We start from the raw sequence: 22,062 nt of genomic DNA on the forward strand, positions 1-22,062 counted from the left end.
GACAGCGTGTTTTTCTGTGCAGCTCGAGCCAGGAGAGCCGCCGGCCGCTCCGTGTGCTGCGATGTGATGGTCATCCGTGTTGTATTTGCGGTCCAACTGCGGCCTCAATGTTTGCTTGGAAGCTTTCATTAAAGCACATAAACACGACATAAAGTTTGGGGTCTGCATTAGTCTTGGCTGAAGGGGTGTTACTCTCCCCATGCCTCACGTTGGCACCATGTCCTGCATAAATGGCAGGGCACAGACACTACTTCCTATAAGTTGGCACTTGTTATTTTGCCTGCAGTGACTGGTGCCCTCCTGGGCAGAGGCAGCTGAGGCACAGGACTATTTCCTGCCTCCATGACCTGTCATGTAGAGAGAGTTGTTATTTATACTGGGACTGAGAAGCTGAACGCCGTGACCCCGATATAATCCCCCCTCGCTGAGTATCACTTGTCCCTTTCGGGTCCCTAACGAGGCGGCTGAGGAATCTCATTGCCATCTATGAGGCGGCCCCCTGAGCATGCGCAGTAAGCTCCCACAGCACAGGAAGCAGCTGGCTACAGACACAGATACCGGAGCCGGGACTCCGTGTCAGGACGCGCTTCTCCGGTGTCTCTGTTCGGTGCTGAGACAAGCGCCGCTATTCCTGCTTCAGCTTACAAGAGCCATGGCGCCCACTATCCAGCACCCCGGCGCTGCAGGTAATGGCGGAGCGCACATGTCACAGAGCTGTGGCTGCATGGGGTCCAGGGGAAAGTTCAGTGATACAGGGCTGAGATGTACGAACGTCAGCACAAAGGGAAACTACAGTAATCTGACCGGTGCTGAGCCAGAAACCAATGCAGGGTCCCCTATATATATGACACGCAGGATCCCGTGTGTATGGTACGCTGGGTCCCCTATATATATATATATATATGACATGCAGGGTCCCGTGTGTATGGTACGCTGGGTCCCCTATATATATATATATATATATATATATGACATGCAGGGTCCCGTGTGTATGGTACGCTGGGTCCCCTATATATATATATATGACATGCAGGGTCCCGTGTGTATGGTACGCTGGGTCCCCTATATATATATATATATATATGACATGCAGGGTCCCGTGTGTATGGTACGCTGGGTCCCCTATATATATATATATATATATGACATGCAGGGTCCCGTGTGTATGGTACGCTGGGTCCCCTATATATATATATATATATGACATGCAGGGTCCCGTGTGTATGGTACGCTGGGTCCCCTATATATATATATATGACATGCAGGGTCCCGTGTGTATGGTACGCTGGGTCCCCTATATATATATATATATATATATATATATATGACATGCAGGGTCCCGTGTGTATGGTACGCTGGGTCCCCTATATATATATATATGACATGCAGGGTCCCGTGTGTATGGTACGCTGGGTCCCCTATATATATATATATATATGACATGCAGGGTCCCGTGTGTATGGTACGCTGGGTCCCCTATATATATATATATGACACGCAGGGACCCGTGTGTATGGTACGCTGGGTCCCATATATATATGACACGCAGGGTCCCGTGTGTATGGTACGCTGGGTCCCCTATATATATATATATGACATGCAGGGTCCCGTGTGTATGGTACGCTGGGTCCCCTATATATATATATATATGACATGCAGGGTCCTGTGTGTATGGTACGCTGGGTCCCCTATATATATATATGACACGCAGGGACCCGTGTGTATGGTACGCTGGGTCCCATATATATATATGACATGCAGGGTCCCGTGTGTATGGTACGCTGGGTCCCATATATATATGACACGCAGGGTCCCGTGTGTATGGTACGCTGGGTCCCATATATATATGACACGCAGGGTCCCGTGTGTATGGTACGCTGGGTCCCCTATATATATAAGACACGCAGGGTCCCGTGTGTATGGTACGCTGGGTCCCCTATATATATATATATATATATATATATGACATGCTGGGTCCCATACATATATGACACGCAGGGTCCCATATATATATATATGACACGCAGGGTCCCGTGTGTATGGTACGCTGGGTCCCATATATATATGACACGCAGGGTCCCGTGTGTATGGTACGCTGGGTCCCCTATATATATATGACATGCAGGGTCCCCTATATATATATATGACACGCAGGGTCCCGTGTGTATGGTACGCTGGGTCCCATATATATATGACACGCAGGGTCCCGTGTGTATGGTACGCTGGGTCCCCTATATATATATGACATGCAGGGTCCCCTATATATATATATGACACGCAGGGTCCCGTGTGTATGGTACGCTGGGTCCCATATATATATGACACGCAGGGTCCCGTGTGTATGGTACGCTGGGTCCCCTATATATATATGACATGCAGGGTCCCCTATATATATGACACGCAGGATCCCGTGTGTATGGTACGCTGGGTCCCATATATATATATATATATATATATATATATATATGACACGCAGGGTCCCGTGTGTATGGTACGCTGGGTCCCATATATATATGACACGCAGGGTCCCGTGTGTATGGTACGCTGGGTCCCATATATATATGACACGCAGGGTCCCGTGTGTATGGTACGCTGGGTCCCATATATATATGTAAAACGAAAAAAGTGGTTTGGTACCGTGTTAGCCAGTAGAAAAAAATATATAAAGTGCTCTCAGTGAGAGAAACAAAATAGGAATCTTGTGGGTATGATACCTTTTAATGGCTAACAAATAATAGTGAATGTTGTTACAAAGCAAGCTTTCGGGACTGCTTATGTCCCTTCATCAGGCTGATATGACAAAATATTTGAAGAAACCTTATTTATATACAGTTTAAAGCACAACATTTCAATAAACAAACAATGAGCTTGAAGAGAGAATCCTTAATTAGGTAAGATCAGATAGGTAGTATGAAAAGTTCTGAAGATCAAAGGGCTACTTGGAGTACATAGCTCAGATATGGTAATATCGTTGCAATGGGAGAAGATGCAAAACCTGCATTCATATAGAGACCAAAGACAAAATCCAAATTCCCAACACACAGCAGGACTATAAGATCCCAGGGACATTCACATGTTCCTCTTCCAATGGTGGTGTATTTAATTCTATGCAATATATGTCCTGTGGGTGGCCTGTATGTTGGAGAAACAGGACAGAGACTGAGAGCAAGGATGAGGTCTCATCGTCATACAATTACAGACAAAAAAAAAACATTTCTGTGGTCCAGGACACAACATAGGTAATATGAAAGTTGTCATTTTAAAAGGCAATTTTAAATCACAGACACATCGGAGAGTGTGGGAGCATAAATTCATTACTATTTTTGATTCTATTCACACAGGACTCAATTTGTCAGAAGGTTTTATGACCCATTACCATATCTGAGCTATGTACTCCAAGTAGCCCTTTGATCTTCAGAACTTTTCATACTACCTATCTGATCTTACCTAATTAAGGATTCTCTCTTCAAGCTCATTGTTTGTTTATTGAAATGTTGTGCTTTAAACTGTATATAAATAAGGTTTCTTCAAATATTTTGTCATATCAGCCTGATGAAGGGACATAAGCAGTCCCGAAAGCTTGCTTTGTAACAACATTCACTATTATTTGTTAGCCATTAAAAGGTATCATACCCACAAGATTCCTATTTTGTTTCTCTCACTGAGAGCACTTTATATACCATATATATATGACACGCAAGGTCCCGTGTGTATGGTACGCTGGGTCCTATATATATATATATATACATATATATATATATATATATATATATATATATATATATATATATATATATGACACGCAGGGACCCGTGTGTATGGTACGCTGGGTCCTATATATATATATATATATATATATATATATATATATATATATATATATATATATATATATATATATATATATATGACACGCAGGGACCCGTGTGTATGGTACGCTGGGTCCCATATATATATATGACACGCAGGGACCCGTGTCTATGGTACGCTGGGTCCCATACATATATGACACGCAGGGACCCGTGTGTATGGTATGCTGGGTCCCATATATATGGCACGCTGGGTCCCATATATATATATATATATATATATATATATATATATATATATATATATATATATATGACACGCAGGGACCCGTGTGTATGGTACGCTGGGTCCCATACATATATGACACGCAGGGACCCGTGTGTATGGCACGCTGGGTCCCATATATATGGCACGCTGGGTCCCATATATATATATGACACGCAGGGTCCCGTGTGTATGGAACGCTGGGTCCCCTATATATGACATGCAGGGTCCCGTGTATATGCTACACTGGGTCCCCTATATATGACACGCAGGGTCCCATGTATATACCAGGGTTGTGGAGTCGGTCAGCCAAATCTCCATCTCCGACTCCACCAAAATGGGCTCCAACTCCACAGGCCTCTGTGGTTCGCTGGGTCCTGTGTATGGTATGCTGGGTCCCCCATATATGACATGCAGGGTCCCTTGTATATTGCACGCTGAGTCCTTTATATAGTGTGCAGGGTCCAATGTATATGGTATGTTGGGTCCTGTATATGGTGCACAGGGTCTTGCATCTAGCGTGCAGGGTTCTCTCTATCTATCTATCTATCTATCTATCTATCTATCTATCTATCTATCTATATTGTGTATGTGCAGGGTACCCTATATATGGCATGCAACGTCTTATGTATATTGTATGTAGGGTACTCTATACATGGCGTGCAGGGTCCTGTGTTTATGGTACGTTGGGTCTTGTATCTAGTGTGCAGGGTCCCCTATATATGGCACGCAGGGTCTTTTATTTAAGCCACACACAGGGTAATTGCTAAGTCACTTTATGAATTAGGAGCGTTGGCTGAGGGGCTTGCACTGCTGTATGCAGTTCGCCACAAATCCTACTCTGGTCCCTACTGGAATAATCTTTGTGGGTGGCATAGTGAACTCTGTTGCTCCTCATAAATTTGATTAGCAGTGCTCTCCATGCCCTGTCCCACCCAAGCTTCACCTTCATTGACAGAGTTGAATTAAAATGGCGTGAAAACTTCTAAAGTCGCACAATTTTAGCCCAGTCTTGAGTTGCTCCAAAATTGTGACTTTTTTCCAAAGCTTTTTACTTTGGAATTCCTTACACCTGTCAATCTAGTGCGAAGCGGGTGAAGTCAGTTCTTCAAACTTTTCTCTGAATATTTGGGAGAAGAACATAAGTGGCTGCCGGGTCCAGTGCTGCCGCTGGCTGACTTCTCCCCACACTTGTCACTCAATTAGAACAAGACGGGGAGTGAATAAGTGAGAGGAACATCTTAGCACGGCGAGCGGCGCTGTTTATTTAATTCCCATTCATTGCTAAAACCACATTGCACAGCCGTCTTACTGGTTTCCAGAGCCATAAATATATGGTTTCTGCAGCCATAAATGGCTGAGGTGGGAATAACTATTTAAGCACACTTTTATTTTATCTTGCTCAACCCATTTAAACACATTTTTAGAACCTTTTTAATGGGCCGAATACCCGCGTAATATTACATGCAATGAATTATAGATCCAGAAAAGTCATCTGCATGGAAAGTGATCTAGAATCACAGGATAATAATAAATAACAGACTTTCGAAAGCATATTTTATTGCGTCAGTCTTTACTATACTTATTTATTTACTCATTTTATATAGCGCCATTAATTCCACAGCGCTTTACAGACATCATCATCACTATCTACATTCCTCATCATTCTGTCTTTGGAATGTGGTAGGAAATATGAGAACCCGGAGGAAACCCACGCAAACACGGGGACAACATACAAACTAACTGCAGATGTTGTCCTTGGTGGGATTTGAACCCAGGACCCCAAGCTCTGCAAAGCTGTAGTGCTAACCACTGAGCCACCGTGCCGCCCCTTGTACTGTTTCCATTCTCAGGAAGGATTCTCCCTGTTGTTGGAAATGCTTATTTATATGTTTTGTTGCAAGATAGGAACAGAGTTCTATTTGTAAATTGTGCCTATATATTTTTCATCATTTTCAGCTGTCACTCAAGTCAACACTCATGAAGAACTGGAATCAATCCTTCGGGAGCGGATCATGGTCTTGGATGGAGGGATGGGCACCATGATCCAGCAGCATAATCTGTCAGAAGAGTCCTTCAGGGGGCAGGAGTTTGTAGACCACTGTAAATCGTTAAAAGGCAACAATGATCTTTTAAGCATCACTCAACAGGACGTAATCTACGAAATTCACAAGGTATTTCTTTATCTCTGTAAGATTGCTTTCACACTGCATTCGGACACCTGTCCAGTGGCTCCTTGTCCGCCTTCAGTAGGCATATGAGCCCAAAAATGATGCACGTCAGAGCGTACATTCACTCTGTCTGCATCATTATAGTCTATTGCCCTGTCAAAGCATACACAAGAATCTAAATTTGTGGGGGTTCAGACGTAAGCCCCGATAGAGCCACTGGATGTGGCCTGAACGCAGAGTGAAATATATACACAGTACAGACCAAATGTTTGGACACACCTTCTCATTCAAAGAGTTTTCTTTATTTTCATGACTATGAAAATTGTAGATTCACTCTGAAGGCATCAAAACTATGAATTAACACATGTGGAATTATATAATTAACAAAAAAGGTGTGAAACAACTGAAAATATGTCTTATATTCTAGGTTCTTGAAAGTAGCCACCTTTTGCTTTGATTACTGCTTTGCACACTCTTGACATTCTCTTGATGAGCTTCAAGAGTTAGTCACCGGAAATGGTTTTCACTTCACAGGTGTGCCCTGTCAGGTTTAATAAGTGGGATTTCTTGCCATATAAATGGGGTTGGGACCATCAGTTGTGTTGTGCAGAAGTCTAGTGGATACACAGCTGATAGTCCTACTGAATAGACTGTTAGCTGCTTTTTTCTTGCCATAATAAAAATTCTAAGTAAAGAAAAACGAGTGGCCATCATTACTTTAGGAAATGAAGGTCAGTCAGTCCGAAAAATTGGGAAAACTTTGAAAGTGTCCCCAAGTGCAGTGGCAAAAACCATCCAGCGCTACAAAGAAACTGGCTCACATGAGGACCGCCCCAGGAAAGGAAGACTAAGAGTCACCTCTGCTGCGGAGGATAAGTTCATCCGAGTCACCAGCCTCAGAAGTCGCAGGTTAACAGCAGCTCAGATTAGAGACCAGGTCAATGCCACACAGAGTTCTAGCAGCAGACACATCTCTACAACAACTGTTAAGAGGAGACTTTCGAATCCCATCTAGGACAACATCTGCAAGGAGTTTGTATGTTCTCCCCGTGTTTGCGTGGGTTTCCTCCGGGCACTCCGGTTTCCTCCCACACTCCAAAGACATACTGATAGGGAATTTAGATTGTGAGCCCCATCGGGGACAGTGATGAAAATGTGTGCAAACTGTAAAGCGCTGCGGAATATGTTAGCGCTATATAAAAATAAATATTATTATTATTATTATTAGGCCTTTATGGTAAAATAGCTGCTAGAAAACCACTGCTAAGGACAGGCAACAAGCAGAAGAGACTTGCTTGGGCTAAAGAACACAAGGAATGGACATTAGACCAGTGGAAATCTGTGCTTTGGTCTGAGGAGTCCAAATTTGAGATCTTTGGTTCCAACCATCGTGTCTTTGTGCGACGCAGTAAAGGTGAAAAGATGGGCTCTACATGCCTGGTTCCCACCGTGAAGCATGGAGGAGGAGGTGTGATGGTGTGGGGGTGCTTTGATGGTGACACTGTTGGGGATTTATTCAAAGTTGAAGGCATACTGAACCAGCATGGCTGCCACAGCATCTTGCAGCTACATGCTATTCGATCCAGTTTGCGTTTAGTTGGACCATCATTTACTTTTCAACAGGACAATGACCTCAAACACACCTCCAGGCTGTGTAAGGGCTATTTGACCAAGAAAGAGAGTGATGGGCTGCTACGCCAGATGACATGGCCTCCACAGTCACCAGACCTGAACCCTATCGAGATGGTTTGGGGTTTGCTGGACCGCAGAGTGAAGGCAAAAGGGCCAACAAGTGTTAAGCATCTCTGGGAACTCCTTCAAGACTGTTGGAAGACCATTTCCAGTGATTACCTCTTGAAGCTCATCAAGAGAATGCCAAGAGTGTGCAAAGCAGTAATCAAAGCAAAAGGTGGCTACTTTGTAGAGCCTAGAATATAAGACATACAGTATTTTCAGTTGTTTCACACTTGTTTGTTAATTATATAATTCCACATGTGTTAATTCATAGTTTTGATGCCTTCAGAGTGAATCTACAATTTTCTTAGTCATGAAAATAAAGAAAACTCTTTGAATGAGAAGGTGTGTCCAAACTTTTGGTCTGTTCTGTATATCTACAAGATTCTTACCAAAGTTTCTTTTGTAGGAGTACTTACAGTGTGGAGCAGATATCGTGGAAACTAACACATTCAGCAGTACGAGTATCGCACAGGCAGACTATGGCCTTGAGCATATGGTAAGAGTCCTTGTTATCTATGTGAATATGTGCTCGTACCGCAGCTGGAGTCACATTTCTGCCCCTGATTCCATTGTACATTGTTACTGGAAAACAATTATTCTATCATCTTAGAAATAATTATCATAGGTAAATATTTAACACTTCACAGATATTTTTGACAATTTAGTTCTGCAAATACCCAGTTGCATTATTATAGGCAAGAGTGCGTTCACACTCTATGCAGAGGTTATACATTGTAGAATTTAATGACGTATACATCTGATCTATGCCATAATACAGACATGACATTTTTCCCATCCACTGACATTTAAAAATGTTTCCAGTTGTTATGTGTTCACTAGAGATGGGCGAACCCGAACAGTAAAGTTTGGTGTCTGTACCGAACATGTACTGTTCGGGCATGGACACCGAACATGGACTTCACCAGGAAGTCCGGGTTACTGTTCGGGTTCGGTCCCCGAACACCGGGTGTTTGTTGCATGCGCTGTCATGTGCATCTGATCGGCGGTAAAATTATCACTTCCGGTCAGACATCTGCAGTTCCCACGCTGTCAAATAAGATAATCCTTTAATCGTCCCACTATGGGGAAATTCAGAGCATTACAGCAGCAAGGCAGGAACAAGTACAGATACAGATGCGTAAAGGCATTACATTGACAGTAGGTAGGTACATATACGAAGAAAAAAAAAAAAAAATGTAACCGGACTGTCACAACTTTGGATCTATCAGTTCTCTGTTTGGGTCGTTCTCCGTTTTGGACAGTGCTGGTTATACAGCCTAACTGCAGCAGGAAGGAAGGACTTTCAATAGCGCTCCCTCTCACATTTAGGATGAAGTAGCCGGTCACTGACAGTACTGCACATCTTTGTCACAGTCTCATGCATGGGATGGGAATCATTCTGCACCATGTTGCTCACCTTGGCCAGTATCCTCCTGTCGCCTACTTCCTGAACTGGGTCAAGGGGGCATCCCAGGACAGAGCTGGCCCTTCTAATCAGTTTGTCCAGCCTATTCATGTCCCTGGTTGATATGCCACTACCCCAGCACGCCACACCAAAGAAGATGACTGATGCCACAACAGAGTTGAAGAAGGATGCAAGGAGTGCCCCTCTAACTCCGAAGGCTCTCAGCCTTCTGAGCAGATTAAGCCTGCTTTGGCCCTTCCTGTACACTGCATCCAAGTGATGGGCCCAGTCAAGCTTATTATTGAGGATCACACCAAGGTACTTATAGGTGTCGACTATCTCAATGTCATTTCCCTGAATGTTCACCACTACTGGTGGATTTTTGCCCTTGCGAAAGTCCACCACCAATTCCTTGGTCTTCCTGGAATTAATCCTAAGGTGGTTCCTCTGACACCGCTCCACAAAAGCTTGGTAAGTATCTCTGTACTCTCTTTCATCTCCTCCTGTGATGAGGCCTACTATTGCAGTCATCAGAATACTTCTGCAAGTAGCAGCTAGATGAGTTGCACCTAAAATACGCAGTGTACAGTGTGAAGAGAAAAAGGGGCAAGAACTGTACCTTGAGGTGCCCCTGTATTGCAGATCACTGTGTCTGACACACTGTCCTGAACCTTTACAAACTGAGGTCGGTTCGTGAGGTAGTTAAGGATCCAGGTGGAGAGTTGGAGGTCCACACCAACAAGGCCCAGCTTGTCTCTCAGTAGACCTGGCTGTATGGTGTTAAAAGCACTAGAGAAATCGAAGAACATTATTCTCACATTGTTCCCAGGTTTCTCCAGGTGAGAGAGTCCTATCTAGAAGGTGGATAATGGCATCATCCACACCAATGCCCGGCCTGTAGGCAAACTGGAGAGGGTCCATATCCGAGCTCACTAGAGGACGGAGACGTGAGAGAACCAATCTCTCTAATGACAGCTGCGCGGTATCAGAGTTATAAAGCTTACCTCCGTTCACTGGTGTCGGCTGATGGGACAATTGTTCCCATCAGCCGATGACTGCTGCCAATAATAACAGTGAGCGGCTGATGGAAGTATTCATCAGCAAGCACCTGTGCTGTAAATAAATAATAATAAAAAAAAAATATTGACCCCCATCAGACTAAAAATAGTAGCCTGCAGCCGCCCCCAATTGGCAAATCTATTAGATGTGCCAATTTTGACACTTTGCCCGTCTCTTCCCACTTTCCCTGTAGCAGTGGCAAGTGGGGTTCATATTTGTGGGGTTGATGTCACCTTTGTATTTTCTGGTGATATCAAGTTCATTGGCCCGGCTGGGAACTCAGTGACCGACAGTAACCTCAATGACGTCACTGAGGCTGTACTCGCAGCATCTCAATCACCAGTGGATCTTGGCACCATCCAGGTTGAAAACTGTTTACCCCCAGACATGGATTACGGTGTGGGTCAGAATGACGGACAGGTGAGGGATGATGTTTTTATTTTTGTTTTATTACTAGAGACGAGGGATTAAGTGGAATTAGGTGAGTATAACTGTGTTTGTTATTTTTAAATACAAATGGAAAAGTGTGTCTTTTTTTTTTTTTCTTCAAATATATGACTTTCTTCTGGCTGTGTCTTTACTTACCATGTAATAGAGGATTAGTAATGGATAGGTGTCTTATAGATGCCTCTCCGCTACTAAGCTGTGGGCTTGATGTCACCTGACAATACAAATCGTTGGATTCTCTTCCTACATTATGTTATCAGATGAGGTAGCCAAAAAATGGTGACAGATTCCCTTTAAATGTTGACATTGTCAAAAGGTTTACACATGGTATCTAACCTTATCTTACAGGGGTTGTCTGGTAAAGATGCATTCATCAATGCACAGGATAGGGGAGAACTTACAGATCTGTGGGGGTCTGAATTCTGCAACCTCCACCGATTGACAGAACATGACACTTTTATCCCCCTTTAGAATTAAGCAGCAGTGCTCGTGCTCTACCATCACTCCATTCATTCTCCATCAAGTTGATATGGCGTTCAGCAGTCCAAAATAAATCAATGGTGCAATCATCGAGCATGTGTACTGTCACTCCATAGTGATGAGTATAAGAGCTCTGTTCTGCCAGTGGGGGTCCCAGCACATAGACTTCAACCGATCTATAAGTTAGCGCCGACTCTGTGGATAAAGTGATAAATCAGTTTTCCAGTGAAAATATGTTAACTGGCGTTTCCATATTTTGATCTCCACTCCTTTAAGGGTGGAGCAGTCTTTAGGCCCCATACACATTAGAATAAAGACATCCGAACCCATTGTTCTCCTTCTAGATAAGCTGCTGGCTGACGTGTCAGTCACGTGTCTAATCACAGAGAACATGGGAGCGCTCGGCCAAGCGAGTACTCCTGAGAATTGGAGTGTTGGCTGAGAGGACTGTGCAAAGCGTGTAAGGACCCCTTGTATTCATAGTGCCTTTACTGTAGCTTCAGCTGGACAGCACAAATCTCCCGATTTCTCAGGAACTTTACCTTTTACGGGGCGGCACGGTGGCTCAGTGGTTAGCGGGGTCCTGGGTTCGAATCCCACCAAGGACAACATCTGCAAGGAGTTTGTATGTTCTCCCCGTGTTTGCGTGGGTTTCCTCCGGGTACTCCGGTTTCCTCCCACATTCTAAAGACATACTAATAGGGAATTTAGATTGTGAGCCCCATTGGGGACAGTGATGATAATGTGTGTGCAAAACTGTAAAGCGCTGCGGAATATGTTAGCGCTATATAAAAATAAAGATTATTAAAATAAAGATTTTACATGACATTTTGTCCTTCCCTTCTCCATTAGTTAGCCAGTGCTAAAATGCAGCTTAAGTCAAATGGACATTTTTTTTTTTTTCAGCCAATACAGGTGCAGACAGCACATACGACCATATTGTCTGACGAGTGGCACACCCCACGGCTGCAGTCCGTAAAACCCAGTCTGACAAATTATGAAGTTTGGAGTAAACAGATTACAAACAAGTGACTGTGATTAGCGAATAGAATCTACTACTTATTGATTACATTTGATTACTGTAGTTGGTTCACGAAGTCAATGGCCCCATGGTGATAATGCATGCCCAGTTATAGTTTACTTTTACCGGTTCATTGTCGAACTGAGGCACTTGCAAATTTGCGATTGCTAAAACCACAACGTTATTTTGTGATGACCTGATAAATAGCGGAGCGCAGATCTTACACTGGTGATATCAATAGATAACTGTGATACTTAGTAAATTCTGAAATACTTCAAAACTTGTGATTTATTGGACAATAACAAAATATGTAGGGTTGATTTGATAAAGAAATCCTAGCATTAGAACGTATTATTTTACAGGGTAATTTCTGAGAAGAACAGTGCATAACTTCTTACCTTTTATCCACTACTGCTTTATTGTACTTAACCCAGGACATAACTGATGTCTTTATATTTTCCAGGCCTACCGAATGAACAAGGTCTCTGCAGAGGTAGCAAGAAGAGCAGCAGATGATGTGACGCATGAGACAGGTGTGGATTTGACTGATACATTACTTGGGTTCTATCCAAAAGTACCATAAAAATGGTTGGTCAGTCATTAATGTAAGGCTTGTACTGCTCCGACCGTTTCATGGGTTACCCCTCATCCTGTGCTATGTTACGGTATTCTGAAAGTGCACAGCACAGTGTTATCTCTCATCTTTGCGAACAGTTGTTTAAGCTTTCGGCTTTAGATTCAATGAATCGTCATGCATTTTTATTTACGCATATTCTTCCGATTTTATGCTGATCTTACAACCTTTAAAAGGGTTGTACAATGCTTTTGGGGGCATTTTTTTTTTTTTTTTAAATAACAATGTGGGCTAGTATAAAACACAAAAAATGCGCATTCACCTATCTGGTCCATGCCATTTCTCCACATAATTACCAATTTCCTTCTCCAGTCTCCTTGTTTCCTCTTCCAGCAGGGAATGTCGGATAACCATGACAGGGCAGTTTCTAAGCTGAGTGGCTAAATATAATGGACAACCCCATTGGTGACATCTGTTTGCTATATCTAATGTTACTGCTTAGTGCATTCCCTTTTATTGTATTAAAAAGTATTACATTGACGATCAGACGCTTGTAGGGGAGGGGGCAGAAGAATAATAAATTACTAGTAAAGTTTAATGAAAAAAAAGAATAAAGTCTCTCCCTTCAAAAATAATTAACTATTTTTTTCCTATAAATTTGGTATAGCCATACTTTGTAGAATATCAAGTTTGCATATTATTTATACTACCTGGCAAAAAGAAATTGTAAAGAACGTTTTTTTTCAATCTTCTTTGAAAATATTGCTAAAAATTAAGACATTAAGTTAGATGTACTTGAAAAGTATCCAAAAAAAAACTTCTCGCGCAAAAATAAACAAGCCCTTGGACAAGTTTATCAATGGTTAAATAGAAAAGTATGGCTCTTGAAATATGTTTGAGAAAAAGCAATGATGACGTATGGGGAAGCAGGGAATTTTGGCAGGAAAAATCCACAGAAAATTGTGCAGATTTGGTTGTTCAGCTTTTTGTTTTTTTTCCCTCACACGGTAAAACTATCTTGCTCCCCTGCCTGTCTCTGCATTTTGGCCTCCAGGACACAAAGACTGACAGTGAATAGGGTAGCATTACCACTGGAGCAGAAGACTTTTTTTTTTTATTTAAAACTGTTTTAATTTTGTGTTAACATCTGCATATCCCAGGTAATTTACAGGAAAACCTGTAAGAATAGCTTTTAATGCTGGCTGGCATGAGAGAAAACTCACCCACTTTAATGTATTGTATTCTTCTTCATATATTTTATCTCGAATTCCAAACAAAGAAACTTGCAGTGTTTTCATCCATCCAATGTGGATGTTCCCTAAATAAGTGATTCCTTAAGCAGATCTTGAATGCCCATCGGCTTAAGGCTACGTTCAAATGGTCAGTAATCGGCAGCACTTTAGACACAGCACATTTCCGTTGCGTCCAAAGCACTTCTGGCTATAGAACGCAGATGATTCCGCATCCAGTAGATTGTATGGGTGAGATTTATCTTGCGGAGACTCGCGTCTTTGCAAGATTAATTGACATGAAGTGGCCTGGAAATACGCGCCTCATGTCCGTGTCTGCGGGTGAGCCGCGGGCGTCGGTGCACGCATAGTGGGCATGTGATTTCATGAAATCCCATCCGCTATGCAGTAACATCTGGGCGCTGCGGGTTGGATGCTGCGGAGGTACATAGCGTCCAACCCGCAGCGTTTACTGACTGTGAGAACAGACCCTTAAACATCCAGGTGGTCTCTGCAGTGACGTTCTAAAATGTCATAGTAGAGTAAGCTACCTGCACAAGATTAAGCAGCTGCTGCAGTGGGAAGCCGGATGTCAGACACATCGAGACTCCCCGATAGAGAAGTCAGAGATGCTTTATCACCATCTATTCCCTACCTTCCTCACCTGGCCAGGAAGTGGGCAAAATGGCAGGGTCCTGAACTGGTTAAAGGGGTTGTCCTATGGAAGGATAGGTGATAAATGTATGAACTGTGGTCCTGTGTTCCATAGTTTAATGGAAGGGTGGGCGCTCCTTTCATTGTCTATAGGACTGATAAAGATGATCAATCACTTTTATCTATTAAATTAACTAAGGATGATTATGGTAATTGGTAAAGCTTTCTTCATTTCAGGAATAAAGAGGTTTGTGGCTGGAGCTATGGGGCCAACAAATAAGACCCTCTCTGTTTCCCCTTCTGTTGAAAGGCCTGACTACAGAAATATCAGTAAGTTTATGTATTCATATTGTGTGACTTGATTAAATATGATTGTCTTTTATTCATAGTACGTTAGTTTGACTTAAAGGTTTGGAAGCTTACTCTTATCCGTTGGAGCGATGAAGAGCCCTGTGTGATTGGAGTGGAGGTCCGTCCTGTGCACCGTCCCGCCATGTATTCTTAGACAGCCAAGTGCTGCGCTCGGCTGGTCTTCAGCACTCCTATAAGAACGCGTGGAGGGACAGTACTCAAGATTGAACTCCGCACCAGTCACATGGGCTCTTTAGAGCCCTGAATCTCAAGTTTGGTGGGGTCCTAGTGGTTGAACTCCCAGCAATTGGGAAGTTTGCTTATCCCATGGACGGGGGATAACTTCCAAGCTTGCGACTACCCCCACACCTATTATTCAGTGGTATTCCCAGCTCTGCATAGTGTTACTTTTTCATAGATCACAAATATAGAGAACGGAACTATAAATGGCGTACAAAGTCTCACCCATGGTGTAGTTTATACTGTACTCCTATGCCCTAGAGTCCATGTAAGTGGCCTCTTATTTTATTGGTCTTTTCCCCGCCATATGGCTAATGTTCGCCATACTTTCTTTTGCTTTCCAGCTTTTGACGAACTTGTGGATGCTTATGCAGAACAGGCAAAAGGTCTTTTGGATGGTGGAGTTGACATTTTATTGGTGGAAACTATTTTTGATACGGCTAATGCCAAGGTAAGTGTGAAACACATACGTAACTGACCATTGGAGGAGATGTGTTGTCAAAAATTTCTTTTGCTTTTAAAGGGGTTGTTAAATTTTAGAAACACATATCTATTTTTCTTACCAGATATCGCACTGCACCTGTCCTTTGGTTGTATCTGGAATTGCAGCCTAACTCCAAGGCAGTAAATCGCTCACAACCTGTGGACAGATGTATGCCAGGTTTTGGATGAAACTGTCATGTTTTTTTAATTGATGATTACGCTTGTGCTCTATGCAAATCCTGGGCGGAACACTGCAGCTGTCTGGGTGAGGGCGAGCCGGGAATTGGCACCTCCGTTGTCATGATCAGTAGTTCTCGTGACTAATGTTTATTGCAGGAAAGCCCATTCATCATGTCCTCTGATTACATTACCATTTACTGCTCTTTTATCATAAAAAAAAAGTGTTTTATATACTCTTAAGGCTCCACTCCTGGTTTTGCTTAAATAGCAGAATCTGAAATCATTTACCGTGTATACGCCGACCCGTGTATAAACCCCCTCCATATGCTGCTGCACAAGGATTAATGCTGGCCCAAGAAAATGCTCCATAAATACACCCCATGTGCTGCTGCACAAGGGTTAATGCTGCCCCATAAGATGCTCCATAAATACCCCCCATATGCTGCTGCACAAGGGTTAATGCTGCCTCATAAGATGCTCCATAAATACACCCCATGTGCTGCTGCACAAGGGTTAATGCTGCCCCATAAGATGCTCCATAAATACCCCCCATATGCTGCTACACAGGGGTTAATGCTGCCTCATAAGATGCTCCATAAATACCCCCCATAATATGCTGCTGCACAAGGGTTAATGCTGCCCCATAGGGTGCTCCATAAATACCCCCCATATGCTGCTGCACAAGGGTTAGTGCTGCCTCATAAGATGCTCCATAAATACCCCCCATATGCTGCTGCACAAGGGTTAATGCTGCCTCATAAGATGCTCCATAAATACACCCCATGTGCTGCTGCACAAGGGTTAATGCTGCCCCATAAGATGCTCCATAAATACCCCCCATATGCTGCTACACAGGGGTTAATGCTGCCTCATAAGATGCTCCATAAATACCCCCCATAATATGCTGCTGCACAAGGGTTAATGCTGCCCCATAGGGTGCTCCATAAATACCCCCCATATGCTGCTGCACAAGGGTTAGTGCTGCCTCATAAGATGCTCCATAAATACCCCCCATAATATGCTGCTGCACAAGGGTTAATGCCCCATAAGATGCTCCATAAATACCCCCATATGCTGCTGCACAAGGGTTAATGCTGCCTCATAAGATGCTCCATAAATACCCCACATAATATGCTGCTGCACAAGGGTTAATGCTGCCCCATAAGATGCTCCATAAATACCCCATAATATGCTGCTGCACAAGAGTTAATGATGCTCCATAAATACCCCCCATATGCTGCTGCACAAGAGTTAATGATCCCCCATATGCTGCCCCATAAGATGCTCCATAAATACCCCACATAATATGCTGCTGCACAAGGGTTAATGCTGCCCCATAAGATGCTTCATAAATACCCCCATAATATGCTGCTGCACAAGGGTTAATGCTGCCCCATAAGATGCTCCATAAATACCCCCCATATGCTGCTGCACAAGGGTTAATGATGCTCCATAAATACCCCCCATATGCTGCTGCACAAGGGTTAATGATGCTCCATAAATACCCCCCATATGCTGCTGCACAAGGGCTAATGCTGCCCCATAAGATGCTCCATAAATACCCCCCATAATATGTTGCTGCACAAGGGTTAATGCTGCCCCGTAAGATGCTCCATAAATACCCCCCATATGCTGCTGCACAAGGGTTAATGATGCTCCATAAATACCCCCCATATGCTGCTGCACAAGGGTTAATGCTGCCCCATAAGATGCTCCATAAATGCCCCTTATTTGCTGCTGCTGCAATAAAAAAAAAAGACATGCTCACCTCTCCGTCGCTGGGGGCCAGGTACCGGTGTCCTGAGCCCCCGGCACTCGCGATATTTACCGGTCCCTGTTCCATCGCTGTCCACCGCTGTGTCTCCCGGATCTCTGCAGTGACAGCAGAGGGCGCACACTGACTAGGTCATTGCACCCTTTGCCGACACAGCGGTGCACAGTAATGGAACGGGGACAGGTGAATATTACTCTGTCCTTGTCATACTCACCCCTCCTGGCACAAAGTCTTCTCTGCAGCGGCAGCCCCTGCTTCTCCCTCTGTCGTCTGCTTCCTGCATTCAGCTGGTCATGTGGTACCGCTCATTAAACTCATAAATATGCACATATTCATGAGTTTAATGAGCAGTACCACGTGACCGCTGAACGCAGGAAGCAGATGGCAGAGGGAGAAGCAGGGGCTGCAGAGATGTGCCAGGAGTTGAGTATGGTCTCTGAACCCCCCCCGCCCCCCGGTAAATGACTCGCGTATAAGCCGAGAGGGGGACTTTCAGCCCCCAAAAAATGGGCTGAAAATCTCGGCTTATACACGAGTATATACAGTATTTATAGAAATTGTCGAAAAGTTTACAAAATAAAGATTACTGTGTACGTCCTAATCATTTAAATCATAGTAACATAGTAACATAGTTATTAAGGTTGAAGGGAGACTTTAAGTCCATCAAGTTCAACCCATATCCTATCCTAACTTGCCCTAACATGTTGATCCAGAGGAAGGCAAAAAAACCCCATGTGGCAACAAGTAAGCTTCACATTGGGGAAAAAAATTCCTTCCTGACTCCACATACGGCAATCAGACTTGCTCCCTGGATCAACGCAATATTAAGGAAACTAGTGTATATACCCTGTAATATTATACTTTTCAAGAAAGGCATCCAGTCCCTTCTTAAATTTTAGTAGGGAATCACTCATTACAACATGATATGGCAGAGAGTTCCATAGTCTCACTGCTCTTACAGTAAAGAATCCGCGTCTGTGAGTATGCTTAAACCTTCTTTCCTCCAGACGTAGAGGATGCCCCCTTGTCCCCGTCACAGGTCTAAGAGTAAAAAGATCATTAGAAAGCTCTTGGTATTGTCCCCGCATATATTTATACATTGTAATAAGATCACCCCTAAGCCTTCGATTCTCCAAACTAAATAACCCCAAATGTAATAACCTGTCTTGGTATTGCAGACCCCCTAGTTCCCTAATAACCTTGGTCGCTCTTCTCTGCACCCGCTCCAGTTCAGCTATGTCTTTCTTATACACCGGAGACCAGAACTGTACACAGTATTCTAAGTGTGGTCGCACTAGTGACTTATATAGAGGTAAAATTATGTTCTCCTCATGAGCATCTATGCCTCTTTTAATGCATCCCATTATTTTATTTGCCTTTGCAGCAGCTGCCTGACACTGGCCGCTAAATGTGAGTTTGTCGTCCACCCATACACCCAGGTCTTTTTCAGTGACTGTTTTGCCCAGTGTTTTACAATTAAGCACATAATTATACATCTTGTTCGTTCTACCCAAGTGCATGACCTTACATTTATCCCCATTAAAGCACATTTGCCATTTATCAGCCCAAGCTTCTAGTTTACATAAATCCTCCTGTAATATAAAATTGTCCTCCTCTGTATTGATTAACTTGCAGAGTTTAGTGTCATCTGCAAATATTGAAATTCTACTCTCTATGCCCCCTACAAGGTCATTAATAAATATGTTAAAAAGAAGCGGGCCCAAAACTGACCCCTGTGGTACCCCACTGCTAACCGTGACCCAGTCTGAGTGTGCTCCATTAATAACCACCCTTTGTATTCTATCCCTGAGCCAGCTCTTAACCCACCTACACATATTTTCCCCTATCCCCATTGTTCTCATTTTATGTATCAACCTTTTGTGTGGCACCGTATCAAAAGCTTTTGAAAAGTCCATGTACACCACATCCACTGCATTCCCTTGGTCCAGTCCGGAACTTACCTCTTCATAAAAGCTTATCAGATTAGTCTGACAGGAACGGTCCCTTGTAAACCCATGTTGATATTGGGTCATGAGGTTATTCTTCTCCAGATACTCCAGTATAGTATCTCTTAGAAAACCCTCCAGGATTTTACCCACAGTTGAGGTTAAACTTACTGGCCTATAATTTCCAAGTTCAGTTTTTGTCCCCTTTTTGAATATTGGCACCACATTTGCTATACGCCAGTCCTGTGGTACAGACCCTGTTATTATAGAATCTTTAAAGATTAAAAATAATGGTCTATCTATGACTGTGCTTAATTCCTGCAGTACTCGGGGGTGTATCCCATCCGGGCCTGGGGATTTGTCAATTTTAGTGATTTTTAGACGCCGCCGTACTTCATGCTGGGTTAAGCAGGTGACATTTAACAGAGAATTTTTATCCCTGATCATGTTATCCGTCATGGGATTTTCTTGTGTAAACACTGTTGAAAAAAAGTCATTTAGCATATTGGCTTTTTCCTCATCCTCATCCACCATTTCACCCAGACTATTTTTAAGGGGGCCAACACTATCATTTTTTAGTTTCTTACTATTTATGTAGTTAAAGAATATTTTGGGATTATTTTTACTTTCTCTGGCAATGAGTCTCTGTCTCAGTCTTTGCTGTCTTGATTTGCTTTTTACAGAATTTATTTAATCTTCTGTATTTAGTTAATGCCTCATCACTACCTATTTGCTTTAATTCGCTAAATGCTTTATTTTTGTCCCTTATTGCGCCCCTTACAGCTCTATTTAGCCATAGTGGTTTCTTCCTATTTCTCGCATGTTTATTCCCATACGGTATATATTGTGCACAGGTCCTATTCAGGATACTAATAAACGTCTCCCATTTTCTTTGTGTATTTTTATGTCTCAGGATATCGTCCCAGTTAATTCCACCAAGATAATCTCTCATCCGTTGGAAATTTGCTTTCCTGAAGTTTAGTGTCCTTGTAACCCCTCTACTACACATCTTATTAAAGGATACATGAAAACTTATTAATTTGTGATCACTGTTACCCAAGTGACCCCCAACCCTTACATTTGATATGCGGTCTAGCCTGTTGGTTAATATTAGGTCTAGCAGTGCCCCCCCTCTTGTTGGGTCCTGAACCAGTTGTGAAAGGTAATTGTCTCTCATAGTTGTCAAAAACCTTTGCTGGAATTGCAGGTTTTGGTGCCCCAATGTATTTCAGGGTAGTTGAAGTCCCCCATAATAATGACTTCTCCTTGAGTCGCAGCTTCATCTATTTGCTTTATGAGGATATTCTCTGTTGCTTCCATTATTTTTGGAGACTTATAACAAACCCCTATCAGTAATTTATTATTTTTCCCGCCTCCCCTTATCTCTACCCACAGGGACTCAATCATTACAGACTGTTTTTTTTTTTTCTTCATTTTTCCTATGGAGCAGATAAGCCATATGGATGGTTAAACCTTCTGAACTAATCTTTCACCGAGTACATGATGATGCAATGTGTCCAATGTGCACGAGATACCATATTGTGTATGTTCCATACACCTCATCTGCTTGTATCTCGAGCAGTAGGTGAAATGGCCATGTGGACAGAAAAACGATAACGCTGCTATGTTCTGCATTAGCATTTTTGTATTCTGAAATGTCACTTGCTGATTGTATATCTGCATGAAACAATCTCAAGTAAATGACACTGGAACCTAAAATTACTCCTAAATTTTCTGCTTTTGGGCTACACCCATCCTTTTTTTTTTTTTTTTCATTTTGTCCATCTAAAATAAAAAACTGCTTGTGTTCCCATCCTGCAGTCACACTTCTTTTCACCTGTCGCTTATTGCCACCTATGTATATTTGGTAGATTAGCAAGGACTTTGTGATCTATTCCTGTGGGACATGTAGGTCTGAATAGGAGCTGTTGAAACAAGTTTTCATAAGCACTTATTATAAAATTTGTTCATTTTTCATTTTACATACATTTAGGCTATAAAAGGAAAAATGGTTTCCAAAGTTTAAAGGGAGTTTTCCAAGGCAGCAAAAGTGCACTGCTGCCATGCTTGCACCTGGTGACTACAACAACCATCATCGTCCCCTCTTCTGAAATACATCATTGGATTGTTATCTGCAAGGCAGTCTGTAAATAAAGGCAGTCCAAACATGCCTTAGGGTGCCTTCACATTGCGTTCAGGCACTTGTTCGGTGGCCCCGTCAGGGCTTATGTTCAAAA

The 22,062-nt window shown here is 42.9% G+C and overlaps 1 protein-coding gene across 1 annotated transcript in view; it reads left to right on the plus strand.

Annotated features, from left to right (window-relative positions):
- The first annotated feature begins 454 nt into the window (after positions 1-454).
- The window catches only part of MTR (5-methyltetrahydrofolate-homocysteine methyltransferase), a 109,127-nt gene continuing 87,519 nt past the window's right edge, over positions 455-22,062 (plus strand). Inside the window, exons 1-6 of the mRNA XM_073557510.1 lie at positions 455-686; positions 6,034-6,248; positions 8,389-8,478; positions 12,858-12,927; positions 15,089-15,181; positions 15,787-15,893. Of these exons, the coding sequence (XP_073413611.1) occupies positions 506-686; positions 6,034-6,248; positions 8,389-8,478; positions 12,858-12,927; positions 15,089-15,181; positions 15,787-15,893 (756 nt within the window). The 5' untranslated portion in view covers positions 455-505. The remainder of the gene's footprint in view (positions 687-6,033; positions 6,249-8,388; positions 8,479-12,857; positions 12,928-15,088; positions 15,182-15,786; positions 15,894-22,062) is intronic.

This window comes from Dendrobates tinctorius, unplaced genomic scaffold, assembly GCF_039654945.1.
Source record: "Dendrobates tinctorius isolate UK_male_01 unplaced genomic scaffold, ASM3965494v1 ptg000250l, whole genome shotgun sequence".
Lineage (NCBI taxonomy): Eukaryota > Metazoa > Chordata > Amphibia > Anura > Dendrobatidae > Dendrobates > Dendrobates tinctorius.